This window comes from Erythrolamprus reginae, chromosome Z, assembly GCF_031021105.1.
Source record: "Erythrolamprus reginae isolate rEryReg1 chromosome Z, rEryReg1.hap1, whole genome shotgun sequence".
Lineage (NCBI taxonomy): Eukaryota > Metazoa > Chordata > Lepidosauria > Squamata > Dipsadidae > Erythrolamprus > Erythrolamprus reginae.
In genome coordinates, this window is record NC_091963.1 from 122,742,549 (window position 1) to 122,763,473 (window position 20,925).

General features: G+C 36.9%; 1 protein-coding gene across 1 annotated transcript; it reads right to left on the minus strand.

The window, feature by feature from the left end:
- Nucleotides 1-9,844: 9,844 nt before the first annotated feature.
- On the minus strand, nt 9,845-10,765 carry LOC139154019 (olfactory receptor 14A16-like). The gene has a single exon (XM_070728446.1). It carries the CDS (start codon nt 10,763-10,765, stop codon nt 9,845-9,847), a length of 921 nt encoding a protein of 306 aa, XP_070584547.1.
- Nucleotides 10,766-20,925: the final 10,160 nt, after the last annotated feature.

Genomic DNA, 20,925 nt, shown 5'->3' on the forward strand with positions numbered 1-20,925 from the left:
AGTTGGGTAAACCGAATCCTCCTCTTGTTCTTAAATCTTGTAGGGCTTTCATGTTTATTCTAGGTTTTTTATTGCACCAGATAAATTTAGAAATTATTTTATTTATTTTAGCAAAGAACGATTTGTTTAGTTGTATTGGTGCTGTTTGGAAGAGATAGAGCCACCTTGGAAGTATATTAGACTTTATTGTATTGATCCTTCCCATTAAGGATAGATTTAACTTTGACCATTTTTCTAAATCTTCTTTTGTTTTTGTTAATAATTTTGTATAATTTAGTTCTTTCAGTGAAGAATACCTTGTCGTAAACCAAATCCCTAGATATTTAATTTTCTTTTCTATTTGAAAACCTGTTTCTTTTATTAATAATTTGTTTAAATCTTGATTACAATTCTTGGTTAATATTTTAGTTTTGTTCCTATTTATTTTTAAGCCGGCCACTTTCCCATAGTTCTCTAATTCTTTTACTAAATATATCATTGAGCTAACTGGATTCTCTAAGAAGAAGACCAGATCATCAGCGAAGGCCTGTGTTTTATAAATTTGTTGTTTAATTTGGGTGCCCTGTATTGATGATTCCCCTCTAATTCGGTTTAATAGTATTTCTATAGACATTATATATATTAAGGGAGATAGTGGACAGCCTTGTCTCACTCCTTTTTTAATATCGAATGTATTGGTTAAATCTCCATTTATAATTATCCTTGCCTTTTGTTTGGAGTATATTTTATTTATTGTATTTTCAAAGTTCTCTCCTAAATCCATAGTATTTATTAATTTTTTGAAAAAGTTCCAATTGAGGTTATCGAAGGCTTTCTCAGCATCTAGAAATAGCATTGCAAACTCCTTATCATTATGGCTTTCATAATATTCTAGCATATTTAATGTAATTCTTATATTATTTCTAATTTGTCTGTTAGGTAAGAAACCATTCTGATCAGAGTGTATTATTTTGTTTAATATTTTTTTAAATCTGTCTGCTATTATTGCCATATAGATTTTGTAGTCTACATTTAACAGGGATATTGGTCTATAATTCTTAATATACTTTGGATCTGTGTCTTCTTTATGTATCAGCGTTATGTTAGCTTCTTGCCATGATACTGGGCATTCTCCGTTCGTTAACATTTTATTATAAATTTCTAATAATAATTCTCCCGTTACATGGAATGTTGCTTTATAGAATTCAATTGGGAAGCCATCTGGGCCTGGTGTTTTATTATTATTCTGTTTCATAATTGTTCTTTCCAATTCTTCTTTTGTTATTTCTTTGTTTAATATTTCTTTATCTTCTTTACTTATTAAATTGATTTTACATGTCTCTAAATATTTTAATATATCTTCTTCCTTAATATTTTCTTCACTATACAATTCTTTATAGTATTCTAATGCAATTTCTTTCTTTTTTTTTAACTGGTAATGTGTTATTTCTTTTTTATCTGTTAATTGTTGGATTAATTTCTTCTCTCTTTCTTTCCTCAATTTATACGATAGCCATCTGCCAGGTTTATTTGCGTGCTCAAATTGATTTTGTTTTACTTCTCTTAGTTTCTTAGTTACTTCTTCTATCTCTATTAATTCTAGTTTGTGTTTTATCAGCATAATTTGTTGCCTTATATTTGGGTTTCCTGGGTCTTTTTGGGATTCTTTTTCTAATTTTCCTAATTTAAATATCCACTCTTTTTGATTTTGTCTTTTTTCCTTGTTTTTTCTTGATTTATAGGCTATTGTTAAGCCTCTTTGATAGGCTTTTGCTGTATCCCATAAATTCTGGAGGGAGGTATCTGGATTGTTATTTTCTTTTAAAAATAATTTCATTTCTCTTTCAATCCAATCTATATATTCTTGTTCTTTTAATAATTGTAGATTTAATCTCCAACTCCTATTTTTTTTCTCCTCCTCATTCCATATAATTTTTATTGGGTTATGATCAGCCCAATCGTTTTTATCAATTTGAATTCGTTTTATTAAGTTTCCTATCTTATTATTAACCCACGCCATATCAATCCTAGACCAACTTTGGTGCGCATTGGAGTAGAATGTATATTCTTTTTTATTTTGGTTCCTTGTTCTCCAACAATCCCTCAGGTTTAATTCTTCACACATCTGATCAAACGTTTTTGGCAGTACTTTTCTTTTTTTATATCGATTTTTATTAGCACTTTTGTAATCCTTAATGGGATCAATAATACCGTTAAAGTCACCTATCATGCAAATGTCTTCTACTTCTAATTCAATCAGTTTCTGGTGCAAGTTATAGAAGAATTTTTTTAAATTTTTATTTGGTGCATAAATTACTACTAATGATACAAATACATTAACAATTTTAACTGTCATGATTAAAGTTCTTCCCTTTTTATCTGCATATATTTTCCTTGGATCTAATTCTTTTTTAACGTAAACTGCAATCCCTCTTTTTTTGTTATGTGATAAGGACGTAAATACTTTCCCAATTTTCTCATTTTCTAATTGCTTTTCATTTTTTTGTGGAATGTGTACTTCCTGTAGACAAACAATGTCTAAATTTTGTTTTTGTAATTTATTGAATATACTATTTCTTTTCATAAATGAGTTTAAGCCATTTACATTAATTGAGATTAATTTAATTTCTGTTCCCATCCCCCTTTAGTTCCTTATTTGTCTTCTGTTTGTCCTGTTTTCTTTCTGTGCTCTTGTCAATATTCTTTCTTCCTCCTGTACTATATCTTTAGAAGTTCCTTCTTTCCCGCTATCTGATTCTACCTGGGGTTCTTCTATCTCTTTTTGACTTCCTGTTTCCACCCTCTCTTCCGCTATTAATTCATCATAAAATTCTTGTGCCATTAGTTCGTTATTTACTTTTATTTTTTTCCTCTTCCATGTGATAAGCATCCCCTCCGGAATTAACCATCTGAAGGTAATTTTACTTTGATTTAACAAATCTGCCAACGGTCGGTATCCCCTTCGATTGTCCCTTAATTTTTTTGGGATTTGCTTAAGAACTCTGATTTCCTTCCCGGCACATCACTTCCACTGCTTCGTTGACTGGACATGGGGTGGAGATGTACAGCTGAGTATCATCTGCGTACTGATGATACCTCACCCCATGCCTCTGGATGATCTCACCCAATGGCTTCATGTAGATATTAAATAGCAGGGGGGAGAGGACTGACCCCTGAGGTACCCCACAAGGGAGTAATCTTGAAGTCGACCTCTGACCCCCACTAACACCAACTGCAACTGACCGGACAGGTAGGAGGAGAACCACTGAAGAACAGTGCCTCCCAGTCCCAACCTCTCCAGCCGGCGCAGAATGATACCATGGTTGATGGTATCGAAAGCCGCTGAGAGGTCAAGAAGCACCAGGACAGAGGATAAACCCCTGTCCCAGTCCCGCCAGAGATCATCCATCAACGCGACCAAAGCAGTTTCCGTGCTGTAACCAGGCCTAAATCCTGACTGCTGAGGGCCTAGATAATCGACTTCTTCCAAGGACCGTTGGAGTTGGAGCGCCACCACCTTCTCAACAACCTTCCCCATAAAGGGAAGGTTGGAGACTGGCCGATAGTTGTTAAGAATGGCTGGGTCCAGGGAAGGCTTCTTGAGGAGGGGGTGCACAAGTGCCTCCTTGTAGGGACCCTCCCCAAGGAAGCATTGACAATCTCCTGAACCCAGCTCCGTGTCATCTCCCTGCTGGCGGAGACCAGCCAGGATGCACATGGATCCAGTAAGCAGGTGGTGGAACTCACAGCTCCAATGGCCTTGACCACTTTATCAGGTGTCACCAGATCAAACTCTTCCCAGACAGGTGGACAAGTATGGGCCCCAGTCACCTCGACTGACTTGTTGTCAGTCGACTCTGTTATCCAATTGGAGTCTAGGTCTGCCTGGATCTGAGCGATTTTATCAGCAAAAAGTGTGTTAAAATCCTCAGCACTATTCTTTAAGGGCTCCCCAAGTCCCCCCTGGTTAAGGAGAGAGCGGGTCACCCTAAACAGAGCAGCCAGGCGGGATTCCGCTGATGCAATCAAGATGGCATGATATGCGCATCTTGCCGCCTTGAGCGCCACTTTGTAAGTTAGGTTAGGTTAGGTTAGGTTAGGTTAGGTTAGGTTAGGTTGAATTGAATTGAATTGAATTGAATTGAATTAAATTAAAAATTAAATTAAATTGAATTGAATTGAATTGAATTGAATTAAAAATTAAATTAAATTAAATTAAATTAAATTGAATTGAATTGAATTGAAAATTAAATTAAATTAAATTAAATTAAATTAAATTAAATTGAATTGAATTGAATTGAATTGAATTGAACTGAACTGAACTGAACTGAACTAAATAAAATAAAATAAAATAATTAAATTGAATTGAATTGAATTGAATTGAATTGAATTGAATTGAATTGAACTGAACTGAACTGAACTGAACTGAATAAAATAACTAAATTAAATTAAATTAAATTAAATTAAATTAAATTAAATTAAATTAAATTGAATTGAATTGAATTGAAAATTAAATTAAATTAAATTAAATTAAATTAAATTAAATTAAATTAAATTAAATTAAATTAAATTAAATTAAATTAAATTAAATTAAATTAAATTAAATTAAATTAAATTAAATTAAATTAAATTAAATTAAATTAAATTAAATTAAATTAAATTAAATTAAATTAAATTAAATTAAATTAAATTAAATTAAATTAAATTAAATTAAATTAAATTAAATTAAATTAAATTAAATTAAATTAAATTAAATTAAATTAAATTAAATTAAATTAAATTAAATTAAATTAAATTAAATTAAATTAAATTAAATTAAATTAAATTAAATTAAATTAAATTAAATTAAATTAAATTAAATTAAATTAAATTAAATTAAATTAAATTAAATTAAATTAAATTAAATTAAATTAAATTAAATTAAATTAAATTAAATTAAATTAAATTAAATTAAATTAAATTAAATTAAATTAAATTAAATTAAATTAAATTAAATTAAATTAAATTAAATTAAATTAAATTAAATTAAATTAAATTAAATTAAATTAAATTAAATTAAATTAAATTAAATTAAATTAAATTAAATTAAATTAAATTAAATTAAATTAAATTAAATTAAATTAAATTAAATTAAATTAAATTAAATTAAATTAAATTAAATTAAATTAAATTAAATTAAATTAAATTAAATTAAATTAAATTAAATTAAATTAAATTAAATTAAATTAAATTAAATTAAATTAAATTAAATTAAATTAAATTAAATTAAATTAAATTAAATTAAATTAAATTAAATTAAATTAAATTAAATTAAATTAAATTAAATTAAATTAAATTAAATTAAATTAAATTAAATTAAATTAAATTAAATTAAATTAAATTAAATTAAATTAAATTAAATTAAATTAAATTAAATTAAATTAAATTAAATTAAATTAAATTAAATTAAATTAAATTAAATTAAATTAAATTAAATTAAATTAAATTAAATTAAATTAAATTAAATTAAATTAAATTAAATTAAATTAAATTAAATTAAATTTATCCTGCACTTTATAAATTTGTTAATTTTTGATAATGTTATTCTTTTAAGACCTTAAGAATAGTTAGTGAGTTCATGGCCACCATGACAGCCATGGACCTGACTCAAGTAGTACAGGGTCCAACTCACGAGGGAGGGCACGCACCCGACATGGTATTCCTCTCTGAGCAATTGAGAAATGGTCTGAGACTAAGGGGCTTAGAACCATAACCTTTGTCATGGTCGGACCATTTTCTACTTAGGCTTGACTTCCTGGCTCCAATCCTTCCCCGCAGGGAGGCGGAACTGATCAAGTTGTTCTGCCCCAGATGCCTGATGGACCCAGAGGGCTTTCAGACGGTGCTTGGGGTTATTCCAGATGCACTCGTCCACAATTTGGCGGAGTCTCTTGCGTAGGCCTGGAACAAGGCTGCAGCGGAGGCTCTTGATTGGATTGCGCCTTTGCGACCTCTCTGTGGCGCTAGACCCCTTAGAGTTCCATGGTTCAATGAGGAGCTCCGGGAGTTGAAACGCCAGAAGAGACATCTAGAAAAGCGATGGAGGAAGAGTAAGTCTGAATCCGATCGAACACTTGTAAGAGCTTTTATTAAGACTTACAAAGTGGCACTCAAGGCGGCAAGATGCGCATATCATGCCGCCTTGATTGCATCAGCGGAATCCCGCCCGGCTGCTCTGTTTAGGGTGACCCACTTCCTTCTTAACCAGGGGGGAGTTGGGGAGCCCTTGCAGAGTAGTGCCGAGGATTTTAACACATTTTTCGCTGATAAAATCGCTCGGATCCGGGCGGACCTTGACTCTAATTGTAAAACAGAGTCGTCTGACAACGAGTCAGTCGAGGTGATTGGGGCCTGTACTTGTCCACCTGTCTGGGAAGAGTTTGATCTGGTGACACCTGATGAAGTGGACAAGGCCATTGGAGCTGTGAGTTCCGCCACCTGCTTACTGGATCCGTGTCCCTCCTCGCTGGTTTCGGCCAGCAGGGAGGTGACACGGAGCTGGGTCCAGGAGATTGTCAATGCTTCCTTGGGGAGGGGGTCTTTTCCATCACCCTATAAAGAGGCACTTGTGCACCCCCTCCTCAAGAAGCCTTCTCTGGACCCAGCCATACTTAACAACTATCGTCCAGTCTCCAACCTTCCCTTTATGGGGAAGGTTGTTGAGAAGGTGGTGGCGCTCCAGCTCCAGCGGTCCTTGGAAGAAGCCGATTATATAGGTCCCCAGCAGTCGGGTTTCAGGCCTGGTCACAGCACGGAAACTGCTTTGGTCATGTGTTGATGGATGATCTCTGGTGGGCCCGGGACAGTGGGAGGCACTGTTCTTCAGTGGTTCTCCTCCTACCTCTCCGGTCGGTTGCAGTCGGTGTTAGTGGGGGGTCAGAGGTCGACCCCGAGGTCTCTCCCTTGTGGGGTGCCTCAGGGGTCGGTCCTCTCCCCCCTGCTATTCAAAATCTACATGAAACCGCTGGGTGAGATCATCCAAGGGCCTGAGGTGAGGTATCATCAGTACGCTGATGATACCCAGCTTTACATCTCCACCCCATGTCCAATCAACGAAGCAGTGGAAGTGATGTGCCAGTGCCTGGAGGCTGTTGGGGCCTGGATGGGTGTCAACAGACTCAAGCTCAACCCGGATAAGACGGAGTGGCTGTGGGTTTTGCCTCCCAAGGACAATTCCATCTGTCCATCCATTACCCTGTGGGGGGGAATTATTGACCCCCTCAGAGAGGGTCTGCAACTTGGGCATCCTCCTCGATCCACAGCTCACATTAGAGAACCATCTTTCAGCTGTAGCGAGGGGGACATTTGCCCAGTTTCGCCTGGTGCACCAGTTGCGGCTCTATTTGGACCGGGACTCACTGCTCACAGTCACTCATGCCCTCATCACCTCGAGGTTCGACTACTCTCTACATGGGGCTACCTTTGAAAAGTGTTCGGAAACTTCAAATCATGCAGAATGCAGCTGCGAGAGCAGTCATGGGCTTCCCCAGGTATGCCCATGTTACACCAACACTCCGCAGTCTGCATTGGTTGCCGATCAATTTCCGGTCACAATTCAAAGTGTTGGTTATGACCTATAAAGCCCTTCATGGCATCGGACCAGAATATCTCTGAGACCGCCTTCTGCTGCACAAATCCCAGTGACCGATTAGGTCCCACAGAGTGGGCCTTCTCCGGGTCCCGTCAACTAAACAATGTCGGTTGGTGGGCCCCAGGGGAAGAGCCTTCTCTGTGGCAGCCCCGACTCTCTGGAACCAGCTGTCCCCAGAGATTTGAACTGCCCCTACCCTCCTTGCCTTTCGCAAACTCCTTAAAACCCACCTTTGTCGTCAGGCATGGGGGAACTGAGATATCTCCCCCGGGCCTATATAATTTATGTATGGTATGTTTGTAGGTATGTCTGCTTAAAAATGGGGGGTTTTAACTATTTTAAATTGTAAATTGTAAATTATTAGATTTGTCAGGAACTGTTTTTATTGTGTTGTGAGCCGCCCCGAGTCTACGGAGAGGGGCGGCATACAAATCTAATAAGTAATAATAATAATAATAATAATAATAATAATAATAATAATAATAATAATAATAATAATAACAACAACAACAACAACAACAATGGCCGAAAAGAAGCCCCCAAATCAGCTGGTCAGCAAGCACATGTGCACTAGAACTGACATAGGGAAACACCTCATATGCCTTTAGATTTGGCTCCGTGTGCCATCTGTGCCATAGGTTCACCATCACTGGTATAGGGTCTCCTGCCTAAGCAGTGGATTGGATTACAAGAACTCCAAGATCCTTTCAGACTATGTTATTCTATTTTTTGTGTTCTGTGAATCAACTATAGCCCTCCAAATCATCCTAAGCAAAGCAAAATACCTAGCAGTCTACTCCAGGAGTAAACAACAGGAGCCTTATAAAATATATAATGTAAGAACAGTAACAGCAAGTATTGCCTAGGAGGCGGAATAATCACACGGACATCAGAGCTGGGTTATAATGGGTCATTTTTTATTGATTATGACAAAGACCTGCAGAGATTGCTAAGTGGGTGGAATTTCTTGCCAAAAAATACTTGGGCAACTATGGGCAACTCCTTGCCAAGTAGTGTGAAACTATTATTCACCTTCACCCAACTTTTAGCCATGCCCCAGGCGTGTGGGAGGGCTCACAAGCCATGACCCAGAACCAGAAGTTGTGTATAACCGTAGGGCCCAATGCCCTGACCCAGTACCGGAAATGGCATGTATGAGCCCCAGGGGCAGCCCCTCCCCAAATCCCCTGATCGAGTCAAAACTTGGGTTTCTGGTGAGGGGCTGTCCATCAACTTCCCAAAAAGATGCCCATAGGAAAACATGAAGTTGCATCTGGCATCCCCTTTTCCGCCCCTTTCTGCTAACCCCATGACAATAGGGAAAATTAAGAATTAATTGGCCTTTTACTATTTACAGTCATAGCACACCCTAACCAAGTCCACTCCTGCCTTTCCAGTGTGGAGTAGGCAAAAAACCAGCGGTGACATAAGGTGTCCCAACTGCAAAAATTCCTACTCGACCCCCAGTGGGTGACCCTACCAAGCACACTGAACATAGCAGAGGGCAGGTGGGTGTCTGACTTGAGGGATGGTGCCAAAGGGGAAAAGGACTGGCATGGTGGCGTGCTGCCCCTTAAATAGGTCTTTTAGCACCACTCCTGCCCCCTTGAGGTAACTGGGAGGTGCCCAAGCAGCTGTAAAAAACCACCATCGTCCCTCACATGAATAACTGGTGTCCTGTTTATCCAGCCCTTTCTGCAAATGTCGACCAGCTATTAAGGCATGCCGGCCTTTCAAATACAGCATAAACAAGCAGAAGATCAACATCAACTAGCACTCAGAATATTTCCAAGCTTACATATGTTAAAAATTAAGATTAAATCCTGATTGCAATCACACAGGACTGTTGCAATCACACAGGACTGAAATATCTTTCAATATGCACATTGAATATTGGTTTGTGGTTTCCAAATTAAATGCTTCTGAAGCCAAATATAAAACAAATTATCACATTAAATAAGAATTGGCAGAAATATGGAGAATTCATTTACTTGGCAATAAATAGTGCCTCCAAGCAGAAAAATTGACATTATTTCTTTTCTGAAAAAGGATTGAGACCTCATAGGGTTTTTTTTTACTGAAAGAGTAGTAGATGCTTGGAACAAACTTCCAACAGATGTGGTTGGTAAATCCACAGTAACTGAATTTAAACACATATCCATCCTGAGATAAATATAGGAAATAGTATAAGGGCAGACTAGATGGACCATGAGGTCTTTTTCTGCTGTCAATCTTCTATGTTTCTATGTTTCTATGTAGTTTTACTAAGGCCAGTCCAATCTCTTTGTTTCTCAGACCATAAATTATTGGGTTCAGTAGAGGGGGCATTAAAGAATATATAACAGTAAATAATAAATTCAGATGTGACTCAATGTCAGAGTTGGGCTTCAAATAAGCAAACATTGTAGTTGACACAAATATAGAAAATACAATGAGGTGTGGAAGACAGGTTGAGAGCACTTTTTTCCCCCCATGAACTAACGGAATTCTCAACACTATAATCAAAATCTTTGTATAAGAGAGAATGACAAAAGTAAAGCAAGCTAAAGCTAAACTACAACTTAATAAAATAATTAAAATTTCATGAAAATACCAGTCTGAGCAGGAGAGAGTGAGCAAGGGTGGTATTTCACAGAAAAATTGATTGACAACGTTAGAGCAGAAAGAGTTTGCAAATGTGCCTGCAGTATGTACTAATCCATAAAGAAGACCACTTATCCATGTACTAGCAATGATTTGCTTGCATACTGCCCTGCTCATCACCATCTCATAATGTAAAGGTTTGCAAATTGCAATATAGCGATCGTATGCCATGGCTGTGAGAAGAGAAAAATCAGACCCCATGAAAAAGACAAGGAAGAATACCTGAGCAACACATCCAGAATAAGAAATGTATCTAGTATTCTTGAGAGAATTGATCATGGATTTGGGAATAATGACTGAAACTTGACCAATGTCTTGTATGGCCAAGTTCATCAGAAAGAAATACATGGGGCGATGTAGGTGACTGTCAAAAATTACTGCAGAGATTATAAGAACATTTGCTATAACTATTCCCAAATATAGTATCAGGAACATAACAAAATGCAATATCTGAAGTTCTGAATTTGTTGTAAATTCAAGAAGGAAAAATCCAGAGACTGTTTGATTGCTCATTGCTTCATGAGATATTTTCTGTTCCTGGGAAGAAACAAAATAAAACTTTTTGAAATATAAATTTAATTATGATTATAACTTGAATTAAATTAGTTTTGGGAGGTTAAAAATAATTTATATTATGTTCAAACTTCTTTAGCTTTTCAATGTCAAAATCAAGTTATTCTAATACTTGTAAAAGAGAATAAACTATCACAAGGGGGCATATTCACATCAACCACAGCTGAATATAAAAATACTGATTAGCATCCAGATTAAGTTCCCATGATACAGATTTTTTTTTGCAGTAGTTGATGAATTTACAGTACATGATTTAATTATAATTCATAAAGTATTGTTTTACCTCCAATACTGCTGCTTTCAACACAGTAACTGCTCTCCACATAAGCACATTATGGTGCCCACCCTGTCACATATACCTGTATTTGTTCAGAATGTATCTAATGGGGTTGGCACAATGATATCATCATACTGAGTATTCATATGTGGAAATATGAATGTGAGTGGATCCGCCTAGAGACGGATAGAGGAGTGATGTCTTGGCTCCTAAGACCATCAGAAATATGTGTTTTCCGATGGTATTAGGCCACTCCTGTGAAAGGGCCATTCAACCCCTAAAGTGGTCCTGACCCCCAGATTGAAAACCACTGATCAAGGGTAATATGGTTGCTCTTGACCAGAAATGCTTTCCTGAACTTGAAATTAGAGTATTTTCTAATACTTGAACAGGTAAATTGTAATTTTTGCCCACTGTCACACTTTGATAAATCATTTAAAGTCTAAAAGTGTTTGGATTTCTAATAGTATTCAAGGCATAAATTAAGTTATAACTATTGCTTTCTCTAGGTAATTGGCTTCTTCATGTACTATTAAATATTGTGAAAAAGGTAAATACATTTGTGATGTAGTGGGAGAAAACTGTTCTTCCTTGTTTATACTCCCTTTTCAATATTTCAACATACACAAATCAGAAGACACTGGAACTAGAATAGCTCAACTCTAATGGTGTGGTAGCCCCTTATGATTCTTAATTTATCTTTAATTTCTTTATTTATTACATTTGTTTACAGCTCATCTTTCCACAAGGTTACTCTTATTATAGTGAAATATTAATTAATCCTTTTTAATGAAAGCTTTTTGGAAACATTGGTTAAAATTGTGGTTAATTGGATTTAGCTATAAAGTATAAGATTTCAAATTTCATTTATTTGTTTGATTTTTATGCCACCCTTCTTCTTAGACTCAGGGAGGCTTACATGTTAGCAATAGTACTTTTTAACAGAGCCAGCATATTGTCCCCACAATCCGGGTCCTCATTTTACCCACCTCGGAAGGATGGAAGGCTGAGTCAATATTGAGCCGGTGATTAGATCTGAACCACTAACCTACAGATCTACAGTCAATTTCAGTGGTCTGTAGTAAAGCACTCTACCTGCCGTGCCACACTGGCTCAATTTGATGATGTATCATATAATTTATAAATAATTGGATTTAATTACATTTAAATGATCCATTAAAAATGTGTAAGAATGACTTTGATATAAATTTCCACCTCCAAAGATATATTTGTTTTAATTTCTTAAAGCTTGATTATTTTTATTCTTACTCTACTAGTGAATAATAACATTTTTATTGATCTGACTTTTTCAACTTTCTCACATAAGTTAGTAATCAAGCATTTACTCAATTTGTATTCAGAGTATTTTCTAAATCATATCCCGGTTTGTATTAGACCATTAGAGCAGTCTGCTATCCAATTCAGTGAGTTGTATCATTTAAAAAAAAATTCAGTATTGAATTATGATTAAATATGCATTGCAAACATCCTATAAGGTAGCTAAATTTGTTTAAAATATGTCAACTGCTTAAAAATAATCTGTTTGTCATTAGAAGAATTAAAAGAGTTTCAAAGAAATAGTAATTATGTTGTTTCTATACTAATCATTACCATTACACTCATCAACATGATATAAATGAGATGGGATATCAAACCAGATAGGATTAGTATAGGGTTATTTTTCTAATAGATATATCATGATAATTCACAAAGCGATGAAGATATTATTTAATCAATCTGCAAAATACCTGTAGTATTTTAAAGACTTAAGAAATATTCTAGAAATGTAATATAAGGAAAATAAGAAATGTAACAAGAGAGTATTCCACACAAAAATATGGTATAATGCTTACACATTCATTATGAGATGAAACTTATGCTTTTTTCCCAGTAAAGCAAGAATTTAATGCATAAAAGTATTAAAGCATAAAGCTTTTATTCAAAAAGTTTGGATAAAAGCAAGAACTTTTATCCATACTTTTTAAAGAGATGAAATATGCACCCTTTTCCTCCATAAAATAGGCTGAAAATTCAGGTGCATCGTATACTCTGAATGCAGCTTTTTTCAAAGCTTTTTTCCCCGACCCTAACTAGGTCTAATGATCTTCCCAGATCTTTACTTGCAGTTTCTTTCATTGTTACTGTCTGCAAATAATGTTTTCCAAGCTCTACGTCTTTGCAGAGTTTTTTTCATTGCTCTAACTTGCTCTAAATATTTTTTTCCAGCCCCCACCAGGTTGTAACAATGTTCCCAGCTCTTACTGGCTCTTTCATTGTTACTCTCTCCAAATAAAGCTTTTTTAAAGCCCTAACCAGGGGATAAAACAATGTGCTCAAACTAACCAGACTAAGGATGCTAGCCAGATGAATATCTGGTAAGCAGATTTCCCCCCCTATTTTTCTCCCCAAAAACTAAGATGCATCTTATACTCAAGTGCATCTTATACTCCAAAAATATGAAACATCTTTGTAAATTTGATCTCAGTACTCAAAAGAACTTCAGGAGTACATGACTATGGGAACTAAATTATTTTCTGATTATAGTTCTACTATAATCCAACTAGAATACTAAATGACTGCAATAGATTTATAAATTAATAGTAGTGTTTGCATTCAACATCCAATTTTAAACCCTTCCAAGATATCTTAATGAAATTGAATTGTGCTCAATTCATTTCAGTACTGTTGCAGAATGGTTCTTAAATTTTACTTTAGGATAAAATGTAACAAAGTAGAAAAATCATTATAGCAATTATTGGTATAAATTCACGGTTATCGAAGATATAACTCACCTCTCTGTGATCTCAAAGGAAGATGCGCTGTATCTACCATTCTGATAGATGTTATTTCTAACTTTCTGCAAACTAATGAGAGTAGTTCTTCAAGTTAACACATTGAGTGTAGTCTGTAATGTGAAGTCTATGAGTTCATTTCCCCATAAAGGATTGAAATCTCAAGGAACAACAACTATATATGTTGAAGAATCCCAAATAGGATGAAATCATTCATGTTCCCTTTTCCATGATCATTATAGGATAAATTAAGTGGTTCACAAGTCTTTCTATTGTTGAAGCCTTCTAGATATACACATATCCCAAAGGCAACAGTTTCAAAGTATTGGAACTGAAACTTCAAGAACTCAGTTCTTTTTCTGTGGAAAGCACTAGATTGTGAAAGGTTTTTATTATACATAATATAATTAATTAATATATCACAGTCACTTCAAGCAAAGGACATTGATTCATTTTCCCATGTATGTTAAAAGTTTTTATTTTTCAAATAACTCATGTATCAAAGGAATTTTTTAATAAATGTAATACAACATAACAGAGAGAAAAAAGAGGGAATGATATAAAACTGCCAGTTATGACAATGCTGCAAAACTACTAATCTGCAAAACTAATAATCTGAATTGCAATACAAGATGGGCCCATAGTGGAGACATGAACTATGTGGACTGGATGAAATATCAGAATAAAAATGAAGACATAGATATACCACGATGCCAATACCAGTGAAATGTTCACAATCTGATCAGTTGTGATATTATTATAAATAAATAAATGTAATAGTTAAATGAAAAAATCATATAAAATTGCCTATTCTGTTGGACATTTCATCTTGACTAGCGACTAGTAATAATGCTGCAGTAGCCTTTGTATCATCATCATCATCATCATCATCATCATCTTAGCCATTATCTATCCATTGCAGGATGAAGGATTTTTCCACATGTTTCCAACTTGGTCCTTTCTTTTACCAATTGGGCCTGCAATACTTGATATCATTGATCCATCTTGTTTTAAGTCTCTTTTTTTGGATGTTTTTAAAAATCAGATGAGCTCCATTTTATGACTGCTTTGATCCACCTACCATCAGTTCTTCTTGCTATATGACCAGCCCATTTCCATTTCAATTATTTTACTCACTTGATGGTAGTGGATGGAGCTAACCTCCAAGGATAGGACGACTTTGTCCTCTAGCCAATCAGGATTGAGTCTGAAAACTGTATAAATATTGCCCTCCATCTTAGGTTCCACTTCTTTCAACTCAGTCCTTAAGTCTAGGATGTGTGCCTTTGCTTCCAAAGGAATTACAGTCAAAGAGTTTTTCATCAATCAATATCATCCAAAATTGTTGAGTGCCTTTCCCCTTTCAAGCTCTCCAACTGCTACCTGACACCATCATTGGGTTGAAGGCAGCCCAGGGCTCAACTGCCACTCCTACCTCCAGCTGAAGACCCATATCTGGTATCTAGATGGCCATTATACCAGCTGTCAGGTGGGGGGCAGAGGCTGGCTGGTCATAGGCCACACAGGAGGTAAAACCTCTCTTTTGGCTTGAGCATTGTCATCACTTTCCAATAATAACTTCAAATGGGCTGGCAAGCGTTAATCACAAAGAGCCAATAACTATTTCCCAGAGCCTTCCAGCACCTCTCCCAGCTGCCTGGCCTCCTGATGAAAAGCTGCATGCTTATCTTGCCCAAGCCATTTTTCAGCCTGCCGCAGCCTATCGGAACTTCTCAGACCTTGTCAGTGTCAGTGTAAGACCAGTAGCCACCTGATCAGGAGCCCGTCAGCTGGTGCATACTTCCAGTAAGAGCCTGGGCCTTGAACCAAACCTCCTGAAACTGCGGACTGCTCTCCTGAGGCCCCTTTCATCCACATTCTTGCCCAACAATTGCTGCACTCTGCAGAGAGTACCTGTCAGATGTGGGGCACTCCTCTGATTCTATTTCACTTGACAATGTTGATTTTAGGTTGCAGGATGCTGATGTGTGGGGGCCTACTTGTCCTGTGCCAGACTTCACAGCTCAGAATTGAGCATCCTCTCAAACTGATCCTTTCTAGTCCAAAGACGTTCAGGATAGGATTGACATGGACTCAAGGGTTTAGAGGTGGGCATTAGGGCCATAGCCAGCACTTCCTCTGTTCATGCCATAAGCTGCTGCTTACCACCCACCTCCACAGAAAGAGATTTCTTTGTTTGATGATGATGATGAGGGAAGCTGCTCCCCACAGGATTCCCTGAGAACCTAGAGGATGACCAGCTGCAGGCAGATCAACCAGAGGGGGCACAATTAGACCTTAAACTGCCTTTTCCACCCTAGCCTTTTTCACTGTTTAATGCACAAAGCCAGAGTCATGGCTAACATGCTTCCCCTTCAGGGGAAGCCCAAAAGGGCAATGTGGTAGTGGATCCCATCATTTAAATGCTGCTTCCCAGACCAAAGTCATTCCAATGCCTGCTTTGTTTGTGGATGCTATTCTTAAACAATGGTGCTTTATCGCATCTGGACCATTACTCAATTCACTAGACAAATGCTTCCTTGATGTGGACACTGCCCTGGTACAACATCTGCCTGTCCCTTCTGTTGACAGTCCAATCCTGGCACTGTACTTGAATGCTCAAATGCCCAGGGACTCTGAGGAGCTGCTCCATCTGGAAGACCATCATACAGAGACAGCACTCCAGCAGGCTCACCAGTCAGCATCCTGGGTGGTGAAGGCTTTGACCACAGCCTCGTTCTTTTGCTGCACTATGCTCAAATGGCCCCATGCCCTCCAGGACCATTTGCTAGCATCAGGAACCAGGACACATCAGGACTTGAATAAACTCCTAGCCATCAGCCACTTCACTTCTGATACCATTTTACAATCTGTTAGCTTTGCAGACAGGGCCATGGGGTCAGTGGTGCCAGCATGCAGGATGACCTGGCTATGCACCTGGCTTGCTCACACCTGCCATAAATGGCAACTGCTATAAGCACCCATTTGTTGACTTGTTGACTTGTTGACTTGTTGACTTGTTGACTTGTTGACTTGTTGACTTGTTGACTTGTTGACTTGTTGACTTGTTGACTTGTTGACTTGTTGACTTGTTGACTTGTTGACTTGTTTGTTTGTGTGTTTGTTTGTGTGTGTGTGTGTGTGTGTGTGTGTTTGTGTGTTTGTTTGTGTGTCTGTCTATCTATCTATCTATCTATCTATCTATCTATCTATCTATCTATCTATCTATCTATCTATCTATCTATCTATCTATCTAACTAACTATGCCACCCTTCTCGAGGTGACTCATTGCTGGTCAATCCCTTTTTGGAGAGATTCTGAACCTTTGTCCATGCATAAGCCTACCTTGCAACTAGTCCTTTTCTCCAGACGGAGTTGAGACAGTTGGAGATGGGCTGAACACAGTGGTTGACCAGGGCGTCTTTTATGTCTTACTGTGCTCTAAGAGTACCACATGGTTTGCAGAGACCACCTTCACCACCATTGTCCTATTCTAGTAGATTTCATCTGCTCAGTCCACTGAAATCTGTCTTCACATGTTTGGGATAGACAAGTCCTTATCTCACTGAAGGTCAATAACCCAATGGCTACTCTTAGTCTGGCTTGGCCAGTGTCAACCTTCACTTAGACTGTTGCATTCTTTTGCTTGGTTGTCAATAGTTACAGGGTGGGTTAGAGAGAAGGGGTGTAGGTAGGAAGTGCACAGGAAGAGATAGGTTTCGTTTTCCTAGGTACCAGGAGGATATAGATTCCCCTCACCTTAAGGGACCCAATGGGGGGGACAAGGGGAAGCATGCTAGCCCTTTTGGATTCGGACTGTACCAGGAACCTTATGTCTCCTGAGGTGGCGGAGAGTTTGGGCCTCAAATTACGAGGCTTGAGGGACCCCATTTCATTTACCCAGTTAAATGGATCGATGGCAGGGGCAAAACCAGCCACCCATGAGACAGGGACTCTTATCATGATGATGGGGTCCCACCAAGAGACTATACAGTTTATTGTGGGACCCTTGCCCGATAATGCAGTTATATTGGTACTGCCTTGGCTACAAAAGTGGAATGCAGAAATTAACTGGCACACTGGTGCTGTCACCGTTACCTATAAAGGAAAGGATGAACTGGGGTTTATCTTAGCAAAACTTGGATGGAGAACCCCCCCTGAGATGGAAAAGATTACAGGGGAGGAGAAAATCCCTAAAGAGTATTGGGACCTCAAGACAGTTTTCAGTGAAAGGGAAGCTGATAAATTGCCACCCCACAGGGCCACAGACTGTAGTATTGAATCATTGACCCCCTCGGAGAGGGTCCGCAACTTGGGCATCCTCCTCGATCCACAGCTCACATTAGAGAAACACCTTTCAGCTGTGGCGAGGGGGGCGTTTGCCCAGGTTCGCCTGGTGCACCAGTTGCGGCCCTATCAGGACCGGGACTCATTGCTCACAGTCACTCATGCCCTCATCACCTCGAGGTTCGACTACTGTAATGCTCTCTACATGGGGCTACCTTTGAAAAGTGTTCGGAAACTTCAGATCGTGCAGAATGCAGCTGCGAGAGCAGTCATGGGCCTACCTAGGTATGCCCATGTTTCAACATCACTCCGCAGCTTGCATTGGCTGCCGATCAATTTCCGGTCACAATTCAAAGTGTTGGTCATGACCTTTAAAGCCCTTCATGGCACTGGACCAGAATATCTCCGAGACCGCCTTCTACCACATGAATCCCAGCGACCAATTAGGTCCCACAGAGTGGGCCTTCTCCGGGTCCCGTCAACTAAACAATGTCGGTTGGCGGGCCCCAGGGGAAGAGCCTTCTCTGTGGCAGCCCCGACCCTCTGGAACCAACTCCCCCCAGAGATTAGAACTGCCCCTACTCTCCCTGCCTTCCGTAAACTTCTTAAAACCCACCTCTGTCATCAGGCATGGGGGAACTGAAACACCTCCCCCGGGCATGCACATTTTATGTATGGGATGTTTGAGTGTATGCTTGTTAACAAAATGGGATTCTTTTAAATGTTTTAAATTATATTTGGATTTGTTACAAACTGTTATGTTATGCTGTGAGCCGCCCCGAGTCTGCGGAGAGGGGCGGCATACAAATCTAAATAAATAAATAAATAAATAAATAAATAAATAAAATACTGCCTGGACCGAAACTGCCAAAATGTTCAAATTAGTATGCCAATACCAAAGATGGTTAAAGAAATTCTGATTTGGCAGGCTATTCTATCTATAAATTGAAAAAAGTGCACACAGCTGTGGGGGGAAGGCCCTTTTCTGAGCAAAATAAACAAATAAGCATCAATTTTTCCTTTCAATTTTCATATCATTGTGTTCCAAAATGTTCAAATTAGTATTTCAATGCCAAAGATGGTCAAAAAAGTAAGATTTTGCAGCCTAATCTAGATGAAAATGAACAAAATTTCACAAAAACGGGTGGACGGGCTTTTCTGAGCAAAATAAACAAATAAACATTATTTTTTTTCATTTCAATTTTCATATCGTTGTGTTCAGAAATGTTCAAATTAGTATACTAGTGAAAAAAGTATTCAAAAAGACCATTCCAGTAGCTAGAACCAACCCTTTTATACTCCGGGTCTAAAAGGACCCAGAGGACAACATTGGTAACTTTTTTTGCCCAGCAAAAACTATACAATTTCTATTGACTGTTAACTATCCTGGCCAAATATATACTGTAATGTATATTTAACTTGGACATTTAATTTTTTTATTTCTTTTTATTAATTTATTTCTTTTTATAGTTTTGGAATTGTAAGCCAACCACATTGACTAAAATGGGCAGCTATAAAAATCAAATAAAGAAATAAATTGTTGATAAGAAAAATAAATGATGATGGAGGTTGTCAGATCTAGAGGCAATAGAATAGATGAGAAAGAATTGGAGAAAATCACAAAACACAAAGAACAAATGAGACAAAGTCATGCAATTTCAAGTTTCAGATATGCAGGGAAATTTTTTTACAGGGTCTCAAACTTTATTTTGGGTTCTTTCAGACCCAAGGGGAATTAATAAAAGTTATATTTTCTTACAGGATCTTGTTTTGAACCTTAGTACATGATTTAAATAAACCAAACCCCTGTTGGTTGAACAGAAATTACCTAAGAGACAAGAGATATTAATAAATTCATTCTTCTTTAACTTTTCTTGTCTGGGACATTTTAGCAACATTATTTAAAATGAGATGAGTACTGAGAACTGAAAACTATTAGGCACAAATAAAATGCTGCTTGTGGGAGAAATATGTAAGCTTTCTGTAAATTTATTGAATGAACTATAGAACTATTACTGGCTTCCTCAGAAAATAAACATGAATGTTAGAATTCTAAATGTATACTGAGGAATGTATTTATCTCTGTTATAATACTCTCCCTCCATGTATATGTGTTAATAGTTATAAATATGGAATAATACCTAAGAGATTTTTTAAAAGTTTAAATATTAAATTTAGTATCAGAGTTAACATGTCTGTCAGTTCTGTTGATTATGGGAAATATGAATATTTAATTAAGCTTTTTATTTTTTTAAAAAATATATTAAATAAATGTACTTTTAAAGAACTTTGTATGAAACTCACACACCTCTCTCCCCCCCCCCCACCCACATTATTACTACGCTATGAGGAGCTATGCTTCTATATATTTTACACTCAAACTTCTTTATTGCTATAACAATTCTTTGTAAGCATCTTGTGAAAATTAATGGTTAAACAATCTGGGGTAGCCCAAACTCTTATTATATATTCATGTTGAGGATTTTGTCTTCTTATCTTTATTTAATCAAGTTCATTTATTGCTATGATATGTGGTATAGTATGAAAATGGTTTCAGCATAGGGAAATAAGCTTGTTTCTCATTTTAATTGGGGTGTGAATTGCTATTTGAGATTTTAGTATTTTGATTATTAAAGTTTAATAATAACTCCAAAATTAAATTTATGTGGAAATAAGATCAGGTAGCTTTTTAAAAAGACACTTGTTCCTGAAGGACAGCAAAGAAATGAGTCCCAATATTTCTA

Excerpts from the sequence above, each read along its gene's own strand:
- LOC139154019 (XM_070728446.1), bottom strand. The coding sequence starts at position 10,765 with ATGAGCAATCAAACAGTCTCTGGATTTTTCCTTCTTGAATTTACAACA.